Source organism: Sphaerodactylus townsendi, linkage group LG04, assembly GCF_021028975.2.
Source record: "Sphaerodactylus townsendi isolate TG3544 linkage group LG04, MPM_Stown_v2.3, whole genome shotgun sequence".
NCBI classification, from domain to species: domain Eukaryota; kingdom Metazoa; phylum Chordata; class Lepidosauria; order Squamata; family Sphaerodactylidae; genus Sphaerodactylus; species Sphaerodactylus townsendi.
The window spans coordinates 64105454-64131074 of NC_059428.1; the positions used below are offsets into that span (position 1 = coordinate 64105454).

At 41.8% G+C, this 25621-nt stretch overlaps 1 protein-coding gene across 1 annotated transcript in view; it reads left to right on the top strand.

Annotated features, from left to right (window-relative positions):
* The first annotated feature begins 9897 nt into the window (after positions 1-9897).
* MAP3K7CL (MAP3K7 C-terminal like) overlaps positions 9898-25621 on the top strand; it is a 37112-nt gene continuing 21388 nt past the window's right edge. The window contains exons 1-2 of the mRNA XM_048495657.1: positions 9898-10337; positions 16001-16109. Coding sequence (XP_048351614.1) covers positions 16040-16109 — 70 coding nt within the window. The 5' untranslated portion in view covers positions 9898-10337; positions 16001-16039. The remainder of the gene's footprint in view (positions 10338-16000; positions 16110-25621) is intronic.

Consider the following 25621-nt stretch of genomic DNA (forward strand, 5'->3'; position numbering starts at 1 on the left):
TTTTAAAAGTTTATTTTTGTAGGCTGACTAATAGTCCCAGCAAACACCTTTTCAGTGAAGTCATACACCTCCCAAATGCTGACCATACTCAGCGACTCTAATGAAGTGAAAGGAGTGTAGTTAAAAAATAGAAGTGGACAGGTGTTTTGTTAGGCAGAAGGGCCTGGCTTGTATTAACAGATGCAAAGCAGTGAACACTTCAAGCTAAATAAATATGTGTCTCTTAAAGTCAATAGTTGTAATGTTTCTAATTCAGGAGATAACTTCAGAATGCCTGATGACTAAAACATGATATGATGCGTGGTCATCCCTACAGATCAGCTTGTGTTTCATAATATGATACATGATCAAAATAATTTTGCTTAGGTACCAAATGTTGGATGACTAGAGCACTTTGGCATACAAGGGAGTACAGCACCACTGCTTGTTCCTACAGCAAACATAAGAAAAATTACCAGCATTCTGTTTTTTTCCCTAGGTACTTTTGTAGAGAGAGTTGCTAACTCCAGCTTGGGAAATCAGTGGCAAACTGCCACAAACCAGCCAGCCCTGCCGGACTCCCCCTCGTTATCCCCACTGCCCCCCCCCCACTGCAGAACTCCTCCTGCCACCCCTGCCATGCCACTGTTCCAACAACTACACAAACAATGCAAAAATGCAATTAGTATCCAAAAGGCTATCACCACAACCACGTGGTATATTTTAACAAATAAATGAAAGTTTACAATAAATCATGTGTTTTTATACACTTCATATATAATTTCATCATCCAACATTTTATCATATCAGAAATAAGTACATAATTTTACATAAACAATTTTCAGTTACAAGCAATTTCAAAGCTGTGAAAATATGAGGTGGGGCTGGTTAACCTTCCGGATTTTTAGTTAACCTCGAATAGCCTTCCGAGGTTCCAACAAAACAAAAACCCAACAAACCTTTTCCTCTGCTCCATCTGAGTGGTGCCAGCTGGCAACACACTGGGGATGGGGCCAAAATGACCCCCGGTCCACTATAGATACACCAGTGTGGGAAATTCCTGGAGATTTAATGATGGAGCCTGGAGTTTGGGGAGGGAGCTCAGCAGGAATGTAATGCAATACAGTCCACTCCCCCAAACTGCCACTTCCTTCTGGAGTACTGATCTTTGTACTTGGGAGATCAGTTGTAATTCTGGAAGATCTCCAGGCCCCATTTGGAAGTTGGCAACCCTAGTTGTAGGGTTTGCTATAAAGAAATGCAGACTCACAGGAACTGTTTCAGCATTGTCCTATTGAAATGGTTGTACTTCACTAGACTAAACCAATGTGATGCTGAGTGGTGTCTAATTTTGATTTACCCCTTCCAAGGTTCGCGATTCTTGAAAAATCCGGGTTGGGGGGGAAACACGGAGCGGGCTCGTGTTAGGAGTGGGATGCATGCGAAGCTCCCTCCCCGCCCCCCCCCCCGGGTTTTATCCCCTCCTTAACCCATGTTTATTGGCCCATGCGGAAGGGGCCAGAATGTGGACTGAAAGCAAAAGTGAGAGGGTCGAGTTGCCAAGTCCAGGTTGGAAATTCCTAAAGATTTGGGGGCAGAGCCTGCGGAAAGCAGAGTTTGGGGAGGAGAAGACACTCCTCAACATACAACACTATAGAATTCACCCTCTGAAATTACTATTTTCTCCCTACACTTTACATTTTACATCTTAAAAAAACATCAATGGCAATCGCAGTGCCATGGGCCTGACATGGCAATCTCTCTTTTTTCCATCCTCACCCCTTACCAACTGATAAAGAATGCTGCAAAAGAGGTCAGTTACTTAGATTAAGGAGGGACTGGACCAAAAGACTTGAAATACAGAGCTTAGTTTTGGAATGTTATTTAACCAGAAGAGAATACCCTAAACATAAATGATAGCCAGTGTATTCTCTGAACAGAAGCAAATCCAAAGTAAGAAAAAAAGCTAATCTTGAGAGACTGGTCTATAGCTTTTCTTTTAACATGTATGAACTTGGTAAGAAAATATCCAAACATTAGAATATATTGGATGGAATTCCTGTGTGTGATAAAAACATACTGTTTGTTTTAAAATAATATCTAATGTGAAATAACATATAATCTGAAATACCTACTAATACAGCGTGACACGTATTTACCCCTTACCAACCAGTTTTATCAGAAGTTAGTTTGCCAAAGGGGTATTTTTCCTGTAGAAATTGAACATGTTGCAAGTTTACAGATAGTTTGTGATATTCAAAAATCCAGCAGATGGAAAACAGTGTGCTCAAACACTTCACCACATGCAGCTTTGTACAAGTTGATTAAATAATTGGAGTGACCTTTGTCAAGAAACTTTGTCAAAAAACATTGGTTCAGGCTTAAGATCTACAATAAAATTTAAGAGTATAAATTAACCATGTGGCAAAAGCCTGAGCTATTGAAACTGAAATAAAGACAGAAGTCATGTTTTACTCCTAGCATCTGGTTCTGATTTCAGTTTCAAAAGCACAGGACAAATTCAGGGATTCCTGAATGAATTGGATTGTTTGAGTTCATTCCAATATGGTTTCAGGATCAGTTATGGGACTGAAATGGCATACCGTATATACTCGTGTATAAGTCGAGGCACCTAATTTTACCACAAAAAACTGGGAAAACTTATTGACTCACATATAAGTCGAGGGTGAGAAATGCAGCAGCTACTGGTAAATTTCAAAAATAAAAATAGATACCAATAAAATTACATTAATTGAGGCATCAGTTGGTTAAATGTTTTTGAATATTTATTTCAAAGAAAAACAGTAGACTAGCTCTGTAAGTGGAAAAAAGGGTCAACAAGAACAATATGGTCTCAACAATAACTTTAAAAGTACAAAAACCTTAGCTCAACCAGCAACCAAGCTAAAACACAAGAGTTAAAATCCTTCAAAACTGGATTTTTGGTCAGCAGAGGAATGTTTATGTTAGCAGTGCCAACATTTCAGAGTATCTTTAGGAGACCCTCCTGATGATACCACTCAGGTTTGGTGAAGTTTGGTTCAGGGGGTCAACATGTAGCCTCATCTACTATTAGCTCCCATTGGAAACAATGAGGGACGGGGGCACCCACTTTGGGGATCCATAACTTTGGACCCCCCTAAACCAAACATCACCCAAACTGGCTGATATCAGCAAGGGATTATCCTGATGATACCACCCAGGTTTGGTGAAGTTTGGTTCAAGGAGTCCAAAGTTATGGACCCTCAAAAAGTAGCCCCATCTACTATTAGCTCCCATTGGAAACAATGGGGGATGGACCCCCTGAACCAAACTTTGCCAAACCTGGGTGGTATCATCAGGAGAGTCTCTTGAAAAATCTCTGAAATTTTGGTTCCACTAGCCTAAAAACTGCGCCCCCTGGCGGCCGACAAAATAAAAACCTTAAAATATTTTTTAAAAATACACCTGACTTGCATATAAGTCAAGGGGGGCTTTTTCAGCACAAAAAATGTGCTGAAAAATTTGACTTATATGCAAGTATATACGGTAAATCAACTTGGTGGATAAAATGTGCCCCGAGATGGAGGGGTATAACCTTGATAATTCTCCTGGACCTCTCAGTGGCTCTTTATACCATTGAACAAGGTATCCCTTCTTGACTGCATTTTGGGTTGGGACTGCACTGAAACACTAAAATACAAATATGGCTTTTTCTCATATTTTCACTGGATTATTTTTAGTAATCAGACCCTGGAAACCAGAGAGTTTGCACACATACCTTTGGGTTTCTGGGCCATTATTCACTAGACTCCTCTGGAATGCACTTCTAAGCAAGGCGTTACAGGAAAATAGTCTGAGTGGGACAGAAAAAAAAGAGTTGCTTTTGGGAGCCAAGTGGCACATCCTCATATCCTGGGCTTTCCTGAATGACACACAGTGATAAATGCTGAGTGACCAATAGAGAATGCATACTCAGCATTGCCATGTGCTTTGCACCCTTCTACTGTCCATAGTCAGTTCATCGGTCTAACCTAGCCACACTGTCCCTTTGTTGACTGTTATCTGTGTCATAAATGGAGTGGTATTTCCAGATGACTGCTCATTGTGTAAAGTCCTGGAACTTATATGTAAATCTGTTTCAAGTCCTTTCGGTATGTGTTGTCTCTGCGCCCAGGTAGGTGACTTGCAGCCCTTAGCCATTAATAATTTCTGAAAATAGATTAAAGTTGTCAGTGGGGTAAGGTGGTGGAGTCACTAACTATTAAAATTAGTTTTTGAAAATTGTGAAAAACATTATTTAATTCTTTGGCTAATGAACATAATAGCCAATATTCAACCACACAGTTTTGAAGACTCAAGGACAGTTTTCTAAAGAGGGAAGCAGCAATCTTTGTTACTTCCTCCCAGTCCACTGATCCCTACCTGCAATATTTTTGGAGGAGGGTCACCAGTCCCTCTGGACCAGCATAAGGGGCAAAATGAGGGTCTGCACTGAGTGTAGGGGAATTGACAGAAGCTGCCACCCTACCTAACTTGTCTTTGCAGTATAATGAAATAAAATGAACATAGCTTTATTCACACATTAATTTTGATATCTGCATTGTAACTACCAAATGTTTGAAAAAGTAACATTTTTCCAGTCTATCTATAATGTAGGTGACCAATTCCTCATTTTATTTTCCTGCATGGATGCTGAAACTGCTTTCAGAATGCTTTGATCATGAGTTTATAGCTTTATTTATTCATTTGTGCCTTGTTTTCCTGCCCAATGGGAGAACAAAAATGCTTACATCGTTCTTCTTTATGTTGGCTCTAGTCGTTTTCATAACTTCTCCTTGGTGTGTCCAGTTGTGATCTCATGTATCAACATTTTAGAATCACTTTACTGTCCTTTAATAACATTACAATGTTTCATTTATAATTAAGCATATGAAAATGTGGGATTCATTTACGAAATTAAGTTAGATGCCAATCCTAAATAGAGTTTCTCCAGTCTAAGCCCACTGAAATGGGCTTGGACTGGAGTAACTCTCCTTAAGATTGCACTGTTAGTCATCTTAGTGTTCTACAAGCAAAATTGTGAATATATCCAGTAGGGGAAAGACAATGCAGAGAATTGCAAATTCTTCATCCTATGTTTCTTAGGCACATGTACCTTAATTTTGCAACCTCAGGGATCTGTATTAGGTATTATTTAATCATTTCATAAATTATCTGGAACTGGGTGAGAGGCTGACCAGAGAAGTGTCCAAGTTTGTGCATGATATCACTGGACAGTGTCAACCAAAGCAAACTGTCTAGAATGTCAACTAGTTTCTATTAATGTACTGAGCAGATGGCAGTGTGGTAAATAAAATACTACCAAAGTAAATGTAAAAACATTTGTGGCAAAACATTTGTAACTGTACATATCCATTGATGGGATCTGAACAAATTAATCAACATCTATTTATGCCTCATTGGTCATAAGAGGGAAGGCAATAGTTCAGCAGGTTGTTTGGATACTTGCATCTGGATTTATCCATTTACTTGATTACATGATGTTTGCATGTTTTTTCATACAATTAGACTTTCTACTGTTACTAATGTTTGCCACCTATCTGCCAATCACCTACCTCCAATTCTAAAAGGGCATATTTTTTCAGACCTGGTTATCAAATTGAATCAGCTTTTATCATCAGATGGTTGACCTGCACCACAAGATGGACAGACAGATGCTTTCTCTGGATCTCTCAGTGTCATTTGATACTATCAGTTCTTCTCCAGGCTAAGACTGGGAGGCACCTTTTTTGCAGTGGTTCTGGTCATACATGAATTACCATCCTCGTTTCAGAAAGTGATGTTGGGGGACCTTAATGCCCTATGTTTTTAATTGTTTTATATTTTTATATGTGTAGTATTTCTTGGTATTGTTTTTAAGACATGTTTTTATTATGTATATTTTTAATCTGTTAGTTACCTGGTAATCCTGATGTTAGCAGAAAGGCAGGGAATGAATTTTGCAAATAAAATTGCAAGTGGCACAAATCAGTCAATTAAAAAACCTGAATGGCCATGACCCTGCAAGATTCTGCCTGTTCTCCAGGTAATGAGATGAGATTATTGAGATCTTGACCTGGGCAAAAACTGTTGCAATCTGTAATAACAAACATTTACTGCTCAGTATAGTATTGTATTCAAGGTGAACTTTGCTAAACAACTTTGAGATGATCCAATCAGAAACTTGCCTCAAATGTTACTCAGAAGTCTGGACAAGGTATGATCATGACGACGTTTTCTGCTTGTCAGTGTGAACTGACAATGACAGACCAGAAAGAGATTCAGGTCATGGGGAATAGCTCAGTGAACATGTCAATTTAGTGTGCTGAAACAATGGAAGAGGCAAATTCTACACTAGGAATGAATGGAAAAATTATTGGCATTAATAGGGCCAATACAATACTGCAATGTCTTTCTGTAGATCTGTGGTGTAGCAGCATTGGGGATAATGCTGGATACTGTTGTGGTCACCCCACCTATTACAAAGATGGCAAGATGCAGAAGAACCGCCAAAATAATCAGAGCACAGTATCAGGTCCCTGCGCACCAGGACAGAAGCCTCAGATAGTGAGTCTGCAGAAAAGGCGGCTGTAGCTGGGCCATCAGGGACCCACAGCATGGCAGAAGCCTCAGATATGGAGTCAGGAGTGGAGGAGGCTGTCGCTGGGCCATCAGAGATTGAGCCTTCAGTACTGGGCACAGGATCAGGGTCAGGGGCTCAGGCCACACCTGAGGAAGCAGGCCCTGGGATGGAAACTGCTACCCCAAAGCTACTGCCAGATCCCAGCTCTGTCCTTTCCCAGTACCCAGTTGTTCAGTCAGGGGACAGTCCGTCAGTTCCTGCACCCAGGAACAATGACAAAGGCTGCTGCAGAGCCACCTACAGGACAGGAGGCGCAGCAGCTTTAGAGCAAGCAAGGAGAAATAGGGAGTCCTTGCAGAGCCAAACTAAGGGGGCTCAGCTGGCAATTGGTGGAAAGGCCATTCTGTATATAAGGCTGTAGGAATAGGGCTGCAGTGTGGCAGCAGTGTTGTCTGGGATGAGTGAGCTTTTGCTTGTGTGGATCCTTGCCTTGGACTAAATAAACAGTTATGTACCAGACTGCTGTCTTGACTTCTGCTTGGTGGAGGTCTGAGCTACGACACACTGGAATACTTTCTCTACAAGGAAAGGCTTAAGAATTGGGCAGCTTCATCCAAACTTAGCAGTGGCGGGCTGTGGCCCTAAAGTGACGCCACCTCTCTGCTCTCATGGAGGCTTCCTAGCAGCGTGGGGAGGCTTGAAAAGTAAAAAAGCCTCCCTGCCACCAAGAAGCACCTATTGGGCTAAATGCTGCCAAAAAAATAGCATAAATCCAAGTCAGCTGCTTCCCCAGGCAGCCCTTGCTTTGCCAACAGCAGCAGCGACCATGGGATGCTGGTGTGGCATCCAGCACAGTGTCCCAGTGCCAGGGAAGTTATGACAGCCATACATTGGCAGAATCATCCCTTCGCTCAGGCAAGTGCCCTGGGGAGGGCAAATCTGCTGGTGCAACTGCATACCATTCTGATGTGCAGATCCTCCCCCCTCTTTGGATGGGGCTATAAGTCTACAGAGTTTGAAGACATAGATCCATTCACCGGGAGCAGCAGCATGGGCATGCTTGGGTCTCCATGCCCATATTGTGATCTTCTGGGGCATCTAGTTGGCCACAGACTGTCAGTCTGATCTGGCAGGACTCTTCATAGGGCGATTCCCCATGGTCCAAAAATCGTGTGATACTCACGGTAAATATTCCGGTTTGGGCGAGGAGTCACCACGGCTTCAGTTCCCAACTCGGCTCCATCCCAGCCCTGGCACATGCTCTTCCCCTCACCCTGCGTTTTTCAAAAACTGTCAAGAAGGCACACCTTTTTGAAAAACGCAGGTCCAGGCCACATTGGTGGGGAAGCAGCAGAAAAACAACATGGTTCATTTTTCCTGCCCTAGGAGGTACACACCAATCAGAGCTCAGTGGGATGGGCACAGAGCACACTAAGGGGCTTTTTTTTTTTGCTAGTCATGGCTTCGTAGGCATGAACCTACAAAGAGAAGGAGAGCTAGTGTTGAGTGTGTGTACCAACGAAGCTGCACAGGCAAAAAGTTAAAAAATAGAACTTCCTATGTTCCTACAAAGCTGTGCAGCCAGAAATTTAAAAAAAAAAACTTCCCCAAGCAGAGTGCGTCTTAATTGATAGTTCCATGGGAATGTCAACTCAATGTATGGCAGCTGTGAAAAAGGCAAACTCTATGCTGGGGATAATTAGAAAAGGAATTGATAATAAAACTGCAAAGATTGTCATGCCCTTATATAAAGCCGTGGTGCGACCACACTTGGAGTACTGTGTTCAGTTCTGGTCACCACATCTCAAAAAGGATATTGAAGAGATAGAAAAAGTGCAGAGAAGGGCAACGAGGATGATTGAGGGACTGGAGCACCTTCCTTATGAGGAAAGGCTGCAGTGTTTGGGACTCTTTAGTTTGGAGAGGAGACGTCTGAGGGGGGATATGATTGAAGTCTATAAAATTATGCATGGGGTAGAAAATGTTGACAGAGAGAAATTTTTCTCTCTTTCTCACAATACTAGAACCAGGGGGCATTCATTGAAAATGCTGGGGGGAAGAATTAGGACTAATAAAAGGAAACACTTCTTCACGCAACGTGTGATTGGTGTTTGGAATATGCTGCCACAGGAGGTGGTGATGGCCACTAACCTGGATAGCTTTAAAAGGGGCTTGGACAGATTTATGGAGGAGAAGTCAATTTATGGCTACCAATCTTGATCCTCTTTGATCTGAGATTGCAAATGCCTTAACAGTCCAGGTGCTCGGGAGCAACAGCCGCAGAAGGCCATTGCTTTCACATCCTACATGTGAACTCCCAAAGGCACCTGGTGGGCCACTGCGAGTAGCAGAGAGCTGGACTAGATGGACTCTGGTCTGATCCAGCTGGCTTGTTCTTATGTTCTTATGTTCTTAGAGTGGAGGAGCTTCAGGGTTGTGTTCCTGCCCCAACACAACAGGCAATCAGAAAGAGCCACAGAGCAGATCGCAGGCTTGTGGAAATAGTTAGTTTTTGATCCTGGAATTAATTTTGACCCCCTCAACAGAAACACGTTGTGGTGGGGAGGCAGAGACCAGGATGAAAAGGTGCTGTATTTTATGGAACCGGGGGGAACAAGGTTTATTATCCCAGTGGGGATTTGCCCAATGACTCTTATGTTAAGAACGACAAAAATATGAGTAAAAATAAATTAAAAGTGCACTATAATCAGCTCACTAGAAAGCAAAGTTAAACATCACTGTAGATCAAGAAGCAGATAAGACCTTAATAAATATATCATTTTAGTGTTTTTTTTAGAATTTGAAAACTGATCTGTCAAGAAAAAAATATTGCTGTAATTTGAGTTTTTATGTTTGGAAAAGTCAGAATACATTTATCACCTAATTATGGTAGCATTCACATATTATTAATATGTGAATAAAATACTCACATAAAATATTAATGGTAATTTGTGTGATTTTAAGAAAGCATGTTGTTTCTCTTCCAGATCAGGGTGTGTAATCCCACGATGTCTGTAAATATACCTTGAGAAACATATTCACATAGCGTAAATATACAGTGCATCTAAGAATAACCCATTGTTTGTTTTAACGTTGCAAGTCTGTCATCTCGTTTATTGGACAGTATCATTTTACCAAGCCTGGACTAAAGCAGCAGCAATCCAACCGAGTTGTTAGCTTTGATTGCTGCTATCATCTGATAGTTTGCTTGCAGCCGGTTCAAGTTGGCAATGTCACCCCAAGCTGATTGGAGCTGCAAACATTTTTGCTGACTGGAGTCAGGCTATCTTTTCCAGTTTGCTGGAATAGACACAGACACTGATCAGGTCATGCTGAAAACATTCCAGGCCTATGAAGCAAGTCTGTTTGTATTTTAAGTTTGCCAGGACTAATGAATTAAAAAGCTTGGACTCTCGACAGTTAGCTGGTTTAATAATGCCTCTGATGGAAGGATTTTTTGCTCCACAAAGCATGACTACACTGTAATTCCTCACTGTTGGAAAAGAAAGGAAGGGAGAGTGGAATTGTGAAGGAAAATGGAAAAGGGTGGTCCGGAGGGACTGAAAAGCCTATGGGAAGTGCAGGTAGCAGCATGTTGCTCTGACAGCTGTTTCAACTTTTCAGACCTTGTCAGTTTGCTGCTATGTAGCAGGTGCAGTCTTTTCTTTTATTGAATCTTTGCTCCATAAAGGCAACGGCAAGCCAAGGCAGTGACTGGCCCTGGATTATACAAGTGTAGACACTACTAAGTGAGGTAAGGCAACAGGTGTGAAAACTAAACTAACTGATTGAGTTGTAACCACACTTAAGTCGAGTTCTGCTGCAGATTCTTAAAATAAGGAAACAACATTCAGTTTCACAGGCAGCCTATAACTGAGAAACTGTTTTCTGGGGAATATTTTTAGAGATCTTATGAGACACACAGGCTGTTTAGTGTTTTAGCTTTTATATGAAGGGAAGGCAATGGGAAGTTTAAAATCCAATCTATTTAATTTTTCTCATTTAATGATATTTCCATATAAAATGCACTGAGTGAAATTTATATTCTGTCTTCTTTGGATTCTTTATGTTTGTTTTTTTTCCCTGGGAGAAGGACCTCTTGGAATTCTATGGAAACATGGTGAAAAAAACAAAGAATGCCAGCTAGTACAGAGCGCTTATAAATGTCTCTTGGAAATCCAATAAACTTGTTTTTGGAAGAAATCATTACTGCATAAGAACAAGATAGTGGTTTTAAAAGACAGCTTTTTAGCCATTCAAAAACAATCCTTTAAAGACATTTAGTACTTTATTTACCTATGACATGCATTTTACACTATGTAGAAGATGACATTCAAAGGATGAACAATTTAGATTCTGTGTACTTAAAGATATGTTAATGGTGGGATTTTTCAATAATAATAGATGTGTTTTTCTATCATTATCTTTCTCTTGCTAGGCATGACATTGAGTAAATACATTACAATTTGACGCGAACAGTACAATCCTGAGCAGTTACACCCTTCTCAACTCATTCAAGTCAATGGTTTAGAAAGGTGCAACTGAGTAGACTCACTGTAAAATTTGCATTGCCCAAAATATTTGGGTATTTTTGTTTGAAATAATAAAACAAACCTGTATCTTTTATTCAACTAGACTATGTTATGAAAAGCTATGTAAAGAAGATTTTTCAAGGGCTGTTTAATTTTTAAATTATATATTTGGGGAATATTTATATAGTCTAACAGATTAGTTAACCTAAAGGATTTTATTTGAAAATAGTTGATTTGCCTTGATTTGAATAAACTTCGATCCAGTTTTTATATAAATAAAATTTGTTATACAAATAACATTTTTGAGATCTCTCATTCAAGTTAACACTATTTCAACCCATGTTTCTCCAGCTAGGCACTACCACAAAAGAAAAGAAATTTCATCTGCCTTAAATTACAACCTCTTTCAAAACAAGGGCTTTTCCTCAGAAGTTGTTCACAATGTATCTTGTCACCAAATGCTACTTTTTTCTTTTAATTCTGCATGCTTTTCCTCTGGTTTCAGAAATGTTTTTTCCTTCATTTTTCCTCCATTGTTTTCCTGAGTACTTTTCCGGCTATGCTTTTTCTAATCTGTTTCTGAATCAGCTTCCCTTGGGTGTGGGATCAGGTTAAAATGGTTTTATTTCTCTACCCACCGAACTTCTGACCATTATTCATACCCTCATGCCACCCAACCTTCCCTTCACCCATTTTCTCCCCACTCCTCTGTTTTCAAAAGGGAGTTGTAGAAAAAATTGTCTTTGTCATATTGCGCTAGTGATGTAACGTTCAGGCAGACACACCCAGAAACAGGGTCTACTGGATCAGCTTTGTCCATTTCATCTCAAATGAGTGGTGTAATGTTAAGGTAAAGTTAGGAGTGAGTGAAATTGTTGAGTGAAGTTGCTTTTACATGAGGAAATTTGCAAGGGGTTGCCAAGGTAACATTGTGTCCTATATAGCTCTAATTTGGCTGGGAAATTTGATTATTGGGGGGGGGGGTATGTTTTTCTTCAGCTAATGGCTGAAGTAGGATTTTTTGGGGGGAGATTCCATTTTGTGGGAACACCTGGTCCATATCCACTCTCCAGATAGCTGCCCAACCTCCCCTTCAGACATTTTCTACTCCCGCTCCTCCTCCATTTTCAAAAGGAATTTTATAAATTATTCTTGTCATATTGAACTAGCAATGTAATATTGATGCAAAGATATGAACTAGCCTGGTTGATTGGATCAGCTTTGTCCATTTAACATCAAACTATAAATGTAACATTAGGACAGAGAGCAATTCTTAAACTGGGGTGATTGAAAAGAGTACCAAAAGTAAACCCTGCATGTAATCTAGAACTGCTGTAGTAATGATCATGTGTTACTGCAGATCAAATTTGGTTAAAAAATGTAATTATTTGGGGGGAAAGTGGACTATGTGTTTATGTTCCTACTCCAGGAGCTGTTTTGGCTTTCATTTTGGGTTGGTAGTTCTTAATAGTAGAAATTAACACTGAGACATTTCTGAATTGCTGCTTCAAAATGTAACTGTGCAGTAAACACTAGAACATCCATACAAAGGGAGAAAAAGGGAAGAGGTTTGTTCTTCTACCTCATAGATGACATCCCACCACTATCAGTAATAATAAGTATTCAGCAGTTGTGTGTGGAATAAATGCAACTGACAAAACAAGGGAGAGGAAAACCCAAAATGATTGGGGGAGGAAGGAGTTGTGTGGAATGATTTTACAGAAAACTTTTTTCAAGATACAAGGTTTAACCACTGGGAAGATCTGTGGTAAACTTCATGCAGAAAAGGCCAAGCACTTCCATTACTTATGCATTAATGTAAAACAGGAGTAGTAGTTGTACTTGGGCATCACTTTGAGGCAGATCACACAAATTGTTCAATATGTTAGTCCTGTTCAGCCTGAAAATTCAATTAGTGTATCATCCTAAAATGAAAAACACCAGCCCTTGGCTTCAGCACATGTTTATATGCTTTTCACTAGTAGCATTTCACAAGATATAGATGCTAGTTAGATGCTGAGAACACCATACATTGGGCGGGTGGGGGGGAGGTGCAAGTTGGCCAAATTCATATTGGATACCAGAACATGAGCTAAGAATGATGTAATTGATTAATTTTGTCTAAATTCACAATGATACACCAAGCCAAAATACCAAGCCAAAAGGCAGAACTGCAATTCAACACACCATTGAAATCATGCCAGAAATCATTAACTGCCATTTAGGTCATCAGTGTGCTGAAACTGGAGAGCTTTGACTCAGTACCTGGAGGTATGTAAAGATAATAACAATCAACCCCCGTGGAAGAAGGCTGACCTCTACTGCTAAAAAAAGCCTATTTTTTGTGCACAACCAAAGTGAAGATGATGATAGAATGCAAAGCAAGATTTCTAATGCCCAGATAGGTTCATAGGCAGGATATTCTAAAGATATCCTGACTGTGACAATGGCGTCAGGGAGTAATTACCATAGATTTCCACCCATGTAACTCATAGTATCATAGAGACATAGAATTGGAAGAGACTGCAAGGGCTATCCTGCATAATGTAGGAAATTCACAACTACACTCAGTGACCCTTTCTCCATAGCCAGAAGATAGCCAGCATTCCCACTCCCAGGATCTCTGGCTAATCTGGCATTGTTTTCTGATCTCATTGTAGTAATTGGTATTACCCTGGGCAATTTAGAAAAGATCATGTGAAGCACTGTATGTGAAGCACTGATGCAACTTTCCTACTCTTCCTCTCATGATCTGCCTATGTTCACAGAATAAGCACTGCTGTTAGATGGCCATCTAGCCTCTACTTAAAAACCTCCAAAGAAGAGGAGGCCACCATATTCTGAGGAAGCCTGTTCCACTGCTCGAAGGCCCCTTTTGCGTGGGCCAATAAACACAAGCTAACAATGGTATAAAACCTGTTGCGAGGGAGGGACTTCGCACAGATCCCACTCCTAATGTAAGTCCACCCCATGTTTTCCCACACACACACTGGATTTTTCAAGAATTGCACTATCCACGATTCTTTTTAAATAATCCAGGTTGCAGCTGCTTCCGAACGAACAGTTGGGCAGGATGCGTTTGCAATGTGGCTGTGTGTTCCATTTTTTCCCTTCCCCATGGCATCTGTGTAGTCACGCAGGTGCACAGGGTCCTATAGTGCATCAGCATGACTGTGGGGGTCCAGCTGTGCAATGCTTCCATAGCTATGCATCGGTGGGAGGTAGGTATTTAAAAAAACGCACCTCTGCGCAAAGATACAACAGCAACCGGCATTGATTCCATGGGCTCCATTTGCTGCCTGCACAGAGGCATGTGAATGCACCGACAGGACAACGGGTTGCTTTATCCCTCCTGCACCCACTGTACTTTTGCTGTGTGGAAGGGGTCAAGAAGTTCTTCATAATGCTTAGCCAAAAATTCTTTTGATTTAATTTCATCCCATTGGTTCTGGTATAATCTTGTATGCCAATAGAAAACAAATGTGCATCATTCTCAATATGACAATTTTAAAATAGAGTACTTTTCACTTGCATCAGTTCAAGTACTTGGTTCAGGCAATGTGTATATGGTGATTTCTCACTGGCGATTAATCCTGGGATAGTCACTCGAAATATCCAGGTTCCCTCGAGATCTCCTCACAGCCAACCCATTTCAGTCCTCCCTGCCCCCTTATCACGGGATTTTCCTGGACCTGCTTGTATATGCACCTTTTTGAAAAACACTCCAATGGGAGCTAATAGGAGATGGGGGCTACACATTTGAGGGTCCAACACTTTGGCCCCCATGAACCAAACCCACCAAACCTGGGTGGTATCATCAGGAGGGTCTTCTAAAGATACTCTGAAATGTTGGTGCTGCTAACTTAACAATTGCACCCCTGACAGCAGGCCCCCCCCCCCCCCCGGGGCAGGCCTAGATGTCTTCACTAAAAACATGCTGCAGTGAGGATGTTGGAACCTGTATGAAAAGGTGCCGATTCTTTTGATACTTGGTTGTATCTAGATTAAATTTTCAATGGGAATTCGGCCTATGTGTGAAGTAGCTAGGGTTGCTTTTTTCCAAATGGGAACTCAATTTTTCCTGGAATTGCAACTGAACTGCAGACTATAGAGATTAGTTCCCTTAGAGAAAAATGGTGGCTTTAAAGGGTGGACTCTGTGGCATCACATCCCTACTAAACACCCTCCCCTCCCCAAACATCATTCTCCTGGGTTCCGCTCTTAAGACTTTAGGAATTTCCAAACATGAAGTTGGCAAACCTAGGACCATCCTGAAACAAGCCATATGACAAGAACTGCAATGGTTTTTGGGCAAGGAGAAGTTGTTGAAAACAGCTGGAAAAAGCAAGGGAGGAAAATATGTGGCAATTAGTATTGTCCTAGTAATTGGAACAAAAAAAAGTTTTGTCAAGGTGATTTGTTATTGTAATTGATTTCCCCCCAAAAGGCTGAAAACCAAATAGGGCTATAATTTGCATCATGTAGACCGAACTACATGTGAACAGCCATTTTCTTTGAATAATCGCCGTGACTTCACACACCTGTGCATGTACAATTGAAAAGTCAAATTTATTGGAAAATCTACATCGGGGCCATATGTTTTGCTGTGGTTTGCACATGGTGGGCCTTGCCTGTGAACAAACTGTGAAAAAAATGCAATTATGCTCAGGAATACTTCTGAAAATAATGACCATCTGAAGGGAAGTAAATGCATGCGGATTTCATATGACATCTGACATTTTTAAAGTAAAGCTTATAGGGAAGTAAATGCTATTCATAATGGGAAATGCTGGTTTTTATGTTTTGGAATGTAATTGATTATATTTTATCATCATTTTGTAATGACTTCATAATTTCTAATATCTGCTACGTTAATTGTTTGCAGCTGGAACATATAAGTAAACGCATAGGCTCAAGTGCCCACATGATCACCACAGCAAGGGTACCTGCTGATAAACCAATACGAATTGCCTTCAGTCTAGATGACTCCCCAGGTAAAGTTTTCTCAAAGTTTTATTGGGGTGGGAGGTCTAGTTGTTTACTATTGCAGATTTTATAATGGGTTGGATCCAATGGTTGTACAAATGTAAAGGTTCACAGACACAGATCTTCACTTCCCATAGCAATCCGCTGTGACACCTGAAAAAAACAAAAAACTGACAGGCATACAGATCTCAGCTCCTTCCTTGAACAGACAGAGAAAATGTAGCTGAGTAACCTTTCCATTGGTCTGACCTGGATGACCCAGGCTAGCCCAATCTTGTCGGATCGTGGAAACTATGCAGGGTTAGACCTGGTTAGTACTTGGAAGGAAGACTGCCAAGGAAATGGTTGCTACACAGAGGCAGGCAATGGCAAACCAGCTCGGTAAGTGTCTTGCCCTGAAAAATCCATAGGGTCACTATAAGTCAGTTGCAACTTGACAGCCCATTCCACCACCACTACGATTTTGTTGTCTCAAGAGTAAAATGGACAATTCTGTCTTTCTCCTCCTCATTGCAACTCACAGGTACCTAGCAGTTTTATAGCAACAGAAGTCTTATTATCGCATAGAATACCTTTTCAGAGATCCCAGATAGCTGTACAGTAAGGAGTAGGAAGAAAAATATTCACTGCTGCAAGCACCTACCACTCATGTACTGATAGGATCCAACCCAATATCAAAATAAAGTTCAAATGACATGGATTGATTATTTTACACAGTTGATATTCTGTACTAGCTGGGCCCGGCCACGCTTTGCTGTGGCAATTGTCCTTCTCATCACAGTCTGCAACCCACACAGATGTCCATGCAGGTCCAATGATCTGCAGCATAGCCTTTTGGGGTGGTCAAATGGAATCCCTCTTTCCCCTTTCAATTCACATTGTTATATGGTGGTGTCTTGTTTTTTTAGTATAATATAACCCTTTCCATTCCACAATGGAACTGTCCAGAGTGCGAATCCCACTGTCCATGAGGCTGGTTGACACGCATAGTCCTGGCTTGGGTAAGGCAGAACTGGGGCAAGGAGGCTATCCCAGTCAGGCAGCAGAGGCAGGGTGGTGAGGCACTCAGATCAAGGCCCGCTCACTGGGTTTTTAAAGGGCCATGTGCAAAAGAAGAGGAGCCAGTAGTGTTGGTTCGCCCCCACCCCGGGGATTTTCTTAGAAGAAAAAGGCAAACTCCAGCTCGCTTTTAGTAAAAGAGAACTGTGGTGAATATGGGTGAGGAACCGGGTAAGTTGTGGTTGGATGTGAGGGAGGGCAGAGTGAGGTGTGTGAGGATGAGCTGGATGTGTATTGTGTGGTAGCAGTGGGTGAGGCACAGAGAGGGAAAGTTACCCGCGTGTGTGGGGGGGAACCCCCCCGACGTCTCACACGGCAAAGTGTGTATGTGTTTCACTTCCACTCATATTACCTAACAGTATTACCTATTTACTGTTTTAACTGGTCATCTCTGCCCATCTGCGCGAACATTCTAGCCCTCATACAAAGCCCTTAGGCCACAGACATGCTGCACGAACATTCTGACAGTTAAACACAAACAGCTTCATGGTCTGGTGCGCCAGGAAAAAGACGTTTTACCTGGCTCAGGTATGGACTTTTGGCAATTTGACGGTCCGATTACCTGCCCAGAACAGGGAGGAACATCATGTGAAAATTTGGGGGTGATCCGTCCAGCCGTTTCGGCGTTACGGCATGACTAACAAAGTCACTGTTAGCTTTATATATATATAGATTTCTCTGTAGTAACTGTTGTCTTACAGCAATAGAGGCAGCATGTTGTTTTGGCCAGTGAGAGAAGCCAGCTGGCAACTCTGCCGTACTGTCTCCCTTCCAGCCCTTTTATTGAGAGTTACAGGTGGAAAATCAAACACGGCATGCAGGTGGGGGGAAGCACAACACAATGGATGGGGCAAAGAGCACAGGGGGATTTGAGCAGGAGAATTGGCATTTGCACGTGCACACACTGCAGCCAGAGAGTCTTGCAACCTCAGCAGTTTCTCCGAAACTACACTTTGGAAGGAGAGGTCAGTCGCACGCGAGAGGCCTTTTTCCAAGCAGTCTAATGCTGTACTCAGGCACCCCCCTGGATGTTGGGGGGTCCTTTTCCAAGCAAGGTGCTGCCGTACTCGAGAGCCTCCCGGGCTCTGTGAGACCCCTTTCCAAGCAGAATGGCTGCTGTACTCGGGAGCCTCCCAGGCACTGTGCCCCCCAACATCTCCTCCTTTTCTTTAATTTTTAATAGGGTGCGCTGTTTGCCTTGGGTTCTCCTAAATTGCAGAGTTCGCCCTCAGCGCTTTGGATCTGGCCCAATTGTTTGTACAAGACAAATGCATTTTTCTTATGTAGGGGGAAAGCAGGGCGTTTTTGCCAACAGTTACTTAACAATCCTAAAACACATTGAAATAAACAGCTACCTAAGAAAAGACATGCAAGCAAACCAATCAATGTTTGAATCATAGTACCATTAGGTGAGAATTGTCAGAAAGATTGAAACAGCTTTGCATTGTAAGTTGCCAGGCCTGAGAGGCCTATGAGGGAAAGGGAAAGGGAAACATATTCTGCTTTGGATAAAAGCTCAATATCACTTTGACATAATGAATCAAGCGGGATGGCAGTGCGATGGGCGTGGCCGTGACCAGAGTGAATGGGGTGAGGCAATTGAGGCAAAATTACAGTTAAACGACTAAGACAATACACAGTCCCCGCAGTCAAGTTTGCGGGGATATAATCGAAAGTTCTTTGACCAAAAGTCCAAAACCAACCAGGGGGGAGCAATATGTGTGCATTAACATAAGAAATGTCCTCTATATGGGAGTAGTTCACAAGTATTGTTGTTATGATTAATGTTGTTACATTCGTAGAAAGGAAAGAAAAGGCACCCTTGGGAAGGGTTTTCACGATAGGGCCCCAATCGGGGCTCATGGAATGCTTGATGGAGGAAGCATCCATGAATTGTCCCAGTCCAGAGTCATTTAGGAATTGTCCAGGGGCTTTGCAAACAGGGAGCAAGCAGGAACTCAGCAATCTTCCTGCCCCCAGATGTTGACTCAGGAAGAAAGTAGAAACGTTAGCAGCTGAGGCCAGTCTCTCCCAAAAGTTCTGGTCTTGTGGCATGGGTGGCAAGGGAGAGCAAATTGCCACAGGCATCAGGAAACAGAGAAAGCACAAAATTGTGACTGTAGAATTTGCATTTATAGCCGCAAATATTGCAATGCAGAGGTTTTCTGGGGTGACTGGTTGCCCTTGTTGGTGAAGCAACCTCTGGGGCTGTTGGTCTTGCTTCAGGGTCATCTTTTCCATCTTGGGAATTGGGTTGGCCTCTCCTTGATGCCAGGCCATGGGCGGGACAAACGTGCCAAGCCAGGAGCCAGACAGGACCTGTGGGAAGAAGAACAGAGGCGCGGCCCTTCCCCCAAGTTATTAGGGGGGCTGGTCCTCGCCAAGTGAAATCTGGTAGTTGATGATAGTAAACCTGAGCGGACAGGTTCCGCTGGCTGGCCGGTGGGCAGAGTAAGTAGATTTAAATTCTGTGAAAAGGACTTTTGCTAACGTGAATGATTCCTTGAATGATTAATGATTGGGGGAGGGGGCGTATCCCCGCATCTCCCCTTTCTTTGTTTGTTTATTTGGCCAATGTAATCAAGGAAAAAGGGATTAAATGAATTAAACTAAACATAACCACAACTATTCAAGCATTTTTGATAGGAGGAAAGCAAAATGAAAAATAAAAGGCATTTCACTAACTGAAAATAAGACAAAAACAGTTCTTTAAAGGGTTAAGAAAAAGGAAAGCTTTAAAACTAAGCAAGTAAATGCAAAAATTTATACCATAAAGGCAATGAAAAATCTCTCCATTGAGGGAGGGCACATTAGAAACTTTTTCATGAAACAAGGACATAACACAGAGCATATACAGTATAGAACACGTATGGCATGGTTGCCAGTTAACTGGAGTGGCTGCATTGTTAAATTTTCCGTTCCTACCACCATTAATCTTTCTTTTCAAGCAAAGTCTTTCAAAGATACTCATTTCTATGCGTTTTGGATCATGGGTGGCCTTTCCATAGTCCAAACACACAAAATGTTTTATTCTAACATTCCAAATCAGTACTTCTGTGGAGTTAACAATATGAGCTGCAGTTTCATATGGCTAAGTACACTTTCAGTACAGAATCCAATTTAGTTAATTTATCATTGTCTCAAGTGGACAGACCATGTGGGATGAGTGTAAGAGATAAGATTTTAAACAACAACAATTGAATGCAAAATATCACAATAACTTTTCCACCTTTTGAGCTGTTTGTTAAGTGGCAGAGATATAATCCATACAACATAGATCATGTTTTATTTGACACACCTAAATTAAAGGAAAGAAATTGAGTTAGATTCTCCCCCCCCCCCTTTCTGTTCCTGAAAGGGTGGGGTCATCAAACTGGATCATTTGTATTTTATAAAACACCTACATAAAGGAAATAAAACATCTGAGTTAAGAGTTAAATCCCCCCTCTTATTTCTAAAGAGGTGGACTACCAAGCTGGATCATGTTTGTTTGATACATGCCCCTAAATAAAAGGAAAAAGGTTTGAATTAGTTTCTCCACCCCCCACCCCCCTTTCTGTTTTCCAAGGAGGCAGTGGCTGGCCAAGTGAGTGGCTCTTCTTTGCTTGCTACAGATGGAAAAGGATTAATCATTCTTAGACTTTTATCTATATAGGATTAGGGGGTGAGCGTTGCAATGTTGACCTTTTCAGAGGTTTCTCTACAGCAGTTTCTCTAAGACAGAGAGTTGTGAGATTTCTTAAGAATGGCTGCATTTAAAACTGGAAGCTCTACCGTTGAGCTGAAATCTGAGATTCCAGATTTTAAAAGGTACAAACATATTTCCTAGTTCTCTTGATATTCTTTAGCTGCAATAAAAATTATTAAGATGCTTTTTCCTGCCAAAAATTCTAGATTTTTGTCAGACAGTCTTTGTTCTTTGGGAGCTAAATGTACAGTTACATTGTCTAAAAACACCGAGTTTAAGTTCTTTTTCTGGTGTCTTGGAACAGCTATCCAATTTTGTTCTGCCAATGAAACTTGCTTTGCAGGGACATTTGCTAATTGTTTTCTATCTGGAGCTCTGAGTTTAGAACTTCGCACATTCTCAGAGGCTATGATTTCCTTTGGTCTTTGCTTTGGGGAAACTGAAGCATCAATCATCCTCTCATCTCCTTGAGAAAGGAGGGGGACTTGGGAGTGGCTCAGCTTTACTTTTCTGCTTAAGTCTGGGATTTCTGATTTGTCTTTGAGACAGGCTTGTAATTTTTCTCCAAATTCCTGATTGCTTTTTTGTTGAACTGTACCTGAATTGTGTTTCTTGATGGAGTTTTAAAATTCCTTAATTTTGTTTTGCCTACTTTTAGTGGGATGTTCCAGAGAAGGAAGGTTTGAATTTAGGGTTGCTGGCTTTTTCTTTTTAGCCCATGGGTTCCACTCGCCTTTATCTCAGGTCTCTGCCAGATATCAGGCACCAATTTACTGTTGGTCTCTGGCTGGAACCTTGTGAATCCCAGGCAATCGTAGCCAAATTTACCTAGGTCTTGGAAATGGGAGAGAAGGAGCACAGGACGGGGCTTTTTCTGGACTTTATTATCTAGGAGAAAAGTCACCAAAATTTCTGTGGGCTGCTTGTTGCATAGAGACATTGCTGTGGTTAAGTCTCTTAGCTCAGTCCGAATCTTGGACCTTATGGCAGTGTTGGAGCAAGGGCTGGGATCTAACATTTGCTGAAGAGCTGAGAAATTACTCCGTGGCCAAGGGAAATGCTCAATACTGTCTTGGCTTTGCTGAGGGTGGCTGGATCCTGTACCTTGCTTAAAATCCAGTCCGTTTTTTCCTATGTTTCTGCTATCCTGATCTTGCTTCTCAGTGAAATGTGCCGGGCACAGGGCAAGGAGATCTGCATTTTCTGCACTGAGAGTTTCCTTATCTTGCAGTTCAGCTTTAAGGCATTCTGCTGTTTGTAAGGACAGCTCTCCCTTGCTAGGCTCTGCTAGAGCTGGGAGGGGCTGGTTGGATGGAGGAGAAATAACAGGGGCGCATGAAGGGTGGATGACGGGCATAGGGCAGGCAGGGGGTGACAGCAAGGGCTATTTGGCAGGGGAGGAGGAAACGAGGTCCGCCACCGCTTTAGAGCGGTCAGGGACTTGCTGCTCGATTGCGTGCCTGCACTGAGACCATGCGTGGAGGACACGAATCAAAGTGCGGGGTTCTGAGTGAAGCATCAAGCCAATCCTCTGCCTGTCCTCTGGATTGGGCGTCCCCAAATCCGGGTACCAGGGGCATTGCCTGTTTACTTCCTCAACCAACTCCCGCAAATCTCTAGTTGCTACAGGACATTTCGCCTTATGCGTCAGGAATTGTAATTCCTCGACGTGCCTAGCTTCTCCTGAGCTAAGGCATGATCCCATACACGTTGATAAGGGGTCCAAGAAGGACGAGGTGCACCAGGGGTCTGTTCCAGACAACGATGAGTTGGGGTGGCGAGTTCCGAGGGCCCCACGTTGGGCGCCACTTGTTGTCTTACAGCAATAGAGGCAGCATGTTGTTTCGGCCAGTGAGAGAAACCAGCGGGCAACTCAGCCGTACTGTCTCCCTTCCAGCCCTTTTATTGAGAGTTACAGGTGGAAAATCAAACACAGCATGCAGGTGGGGGGAAGCACAACACAATGGACGGGGCAAAGAGCACAGGGGGATTTGAGCAGAAGAATTGGCATTTGCACGTGCACACATTGGAGCCAGAGAGTCTTGCAACCTCAGCAGTTTCTCCGAAACTACACTTTGGAAGGAGAGGTCAGTCGCACGTGAGAGGCCTTTTTCCAAGCAGTCTATTGCTGTACTCAGGCACCCCCCTGGATGTTGGGGGGTCCTTTTCCAAGCAAGGTGCTGCCGTACTCGAGAGCCTCCCAGGCGCTGTGAGACCCCTTTCCAAGCAGAATGGCTGCCGTACTCGGGAGCCTCCCAGGCACTGTGCCCCCCAACAAGTAACTAAAAATATTTGGTAACACTGATCATGGTTTCTCTTTGTTGGATCCCAAAAGAGCAAACTTACAGGTAATTCCAGTCAGCACTTCATATAGGGCGCAGTGAGTGACATTCATTGCGAGAATTAAAAAATACAAAAAGAGAAGTTGTAAAATATCTTCCCAAGCAGCTTATGGGAAGTGTTCAGGAAACAACTGGTCTATGTTGTAAGTTCTGTAACACCACCAACACCAACACCAACACCACAAGAGACATTTAATTTTGCAATCTATAGTCAGGTGGAGAAGAAACAGAGAAACTGGATTACATCTTACAGATATGCTTTGAGCTTTTCCTCTCAGCATAGTTTGTCTTGATTTAGTGGCAAAGTTATGTATCATCACAGTTACTAAATGCCTTAAGGTATTTGTTCCATTGAATATCGATGATTAAGATATTAAGATTGCTAACCTCAGGCCTTGAACAAGTATCTTTTTATTCCATCTGTATACAGCCCTTCTAATAAGGTGGAGTTGCTGTATTTGCAAACAGACCTTAAAAGAAATGGAAGGAAAACTGGTGATTTATTCACAACCAGCACAAGTTTCTGCAACTCTCTTGTTGATCCCAGCTGTTGTGTTATTTTATGTTAATATCAGAAATGTATAAGTTCAATAAGAGCAGTTATATTTAATTTTGAAAAATGGCCATGTTTATAATTAAAACTTCCTTTAAATTACCTTTACCTGTGGCTTTTTTTAACCGAAATTATTCTGTTCCTTAAAAATGTAATTCATTAAATGGATACTATAAATTTAAAAAGCCCCCTTAAAAATTAACCTACTTTGGGTTCAGCTGAGGACTTGCAAAATTCTACTTCCTAGATATTCTCAAATTTCTTCAGCTTCATTGCAGATGTATGACAGGATTATTCATTTCTACTAACATTCAGTCTTTTGTACAGTTCTCAAAAGTATACAGTCCTGTCAGGGCAACCCAGACACATGCTTGTGCAGTAGCTTCCTATGTTCTTAACTAAGTGCAATACCAGACATGTTTTTAGAACAATCTTGTGGTTAAGTGTGTAGCTAGCTATGTGCATCACGCTGCAAGCATTGTGTTGGATATTTTGTTAAACTTGATAATTAGCAGAGTGTGGAATAAGAGACCATGAGACAGTTGCTGTGATTATATAAAAAGAGTTTACTTACTATTAAGGGAAAAAGGGTTACATGGAATAAAACAAAGAACAATTTTCTATTCTAGCACTAACTTGGTTACATTTCCTAGGACTACGTGCTTCCACATGGTGCCTATGTAGCAAGGCAGAGATTCACCTCTTAAGGTGGATCTTGTTGTAGCATCTTAGAAATGTGCCCGACTGTGCGTGTGATAACCAGAATTACCATTTTTTTTAACTTAAAAAAGTAAACAGTGCATAGAGTTTAGGATGAGAAACTTCATCGGAAGTCTGTGTATGTCACCTGGAATTCCATGATGGAAGTAAGATGGAATAAGTGAAAGAAACAGATAAACAATTTGAAAAATCAAGTAAACAGGAAGCTTTTATGGAACAATCAAGATTGATGGCTGACTCTGCATATTGGTCTCCCAGATAGCACTACCAGAGGGATGCAGGGGGAGGGACACACACACACACACACACACACACACACACACACACACACACACACACACACACACACACACGCATATATACACACACACACACACACACACACACACACACATATATATACATATACACATACATATATACATATGAGCACTTTATTAAAACTAGCACATTAACTAGTTTATAAGATTCCTCCTGTGGAAGGTGCTATACTTATTTGAGCAGATACAAGCCTTCATTAGTTCTTACATTCTGGATATCACAGGACTACAGCCTCTGGCAATCTTTAGGCTATATAACGCAGATTCACACATTACAAAGATCACAGCTAGAATGAGGACTTTGGATTAGATGTGTGCCTGCAATACTGTGGTGGGATCTAGGATTGCTAACATGCCTAGAAAAAAATGCCATGTTATTTACAGGTGACATGATTTATTTCCATGCCACCTTCCCACTTCTGCACGTTAAGCCTATATCAAAGGTAGGGGGTATTCCCCCAGGTCTGTTGGCAACCCAAATTCTGAACTAGGCTATATGGACAAATACCTGATCATAGGGAATTATTCCTGCACCCAAAAAAGTGACCCCACCTAGTAAGGTATAGGCCTGGAAAGCCCGGTTCACAAATAAGTTATGTTGTACAGGTACATTTTTTAATGGGACCCTATAAATGGAAATAGTTGACCATATATGGTGAAACAAATTTACATTTGTTATATATATTTGTTACAAATACATATGCTCTAGATCAGGGGTGTCAAACTCGCAGCCCACCAGATGTTCATGAACATGAGTATTGGCTATACTGGGAAGGGCTGATGGGAATTGTAGTTCATGAACATCTGGAGGGCCGCGAGTTTGACACCTATGCTCTAG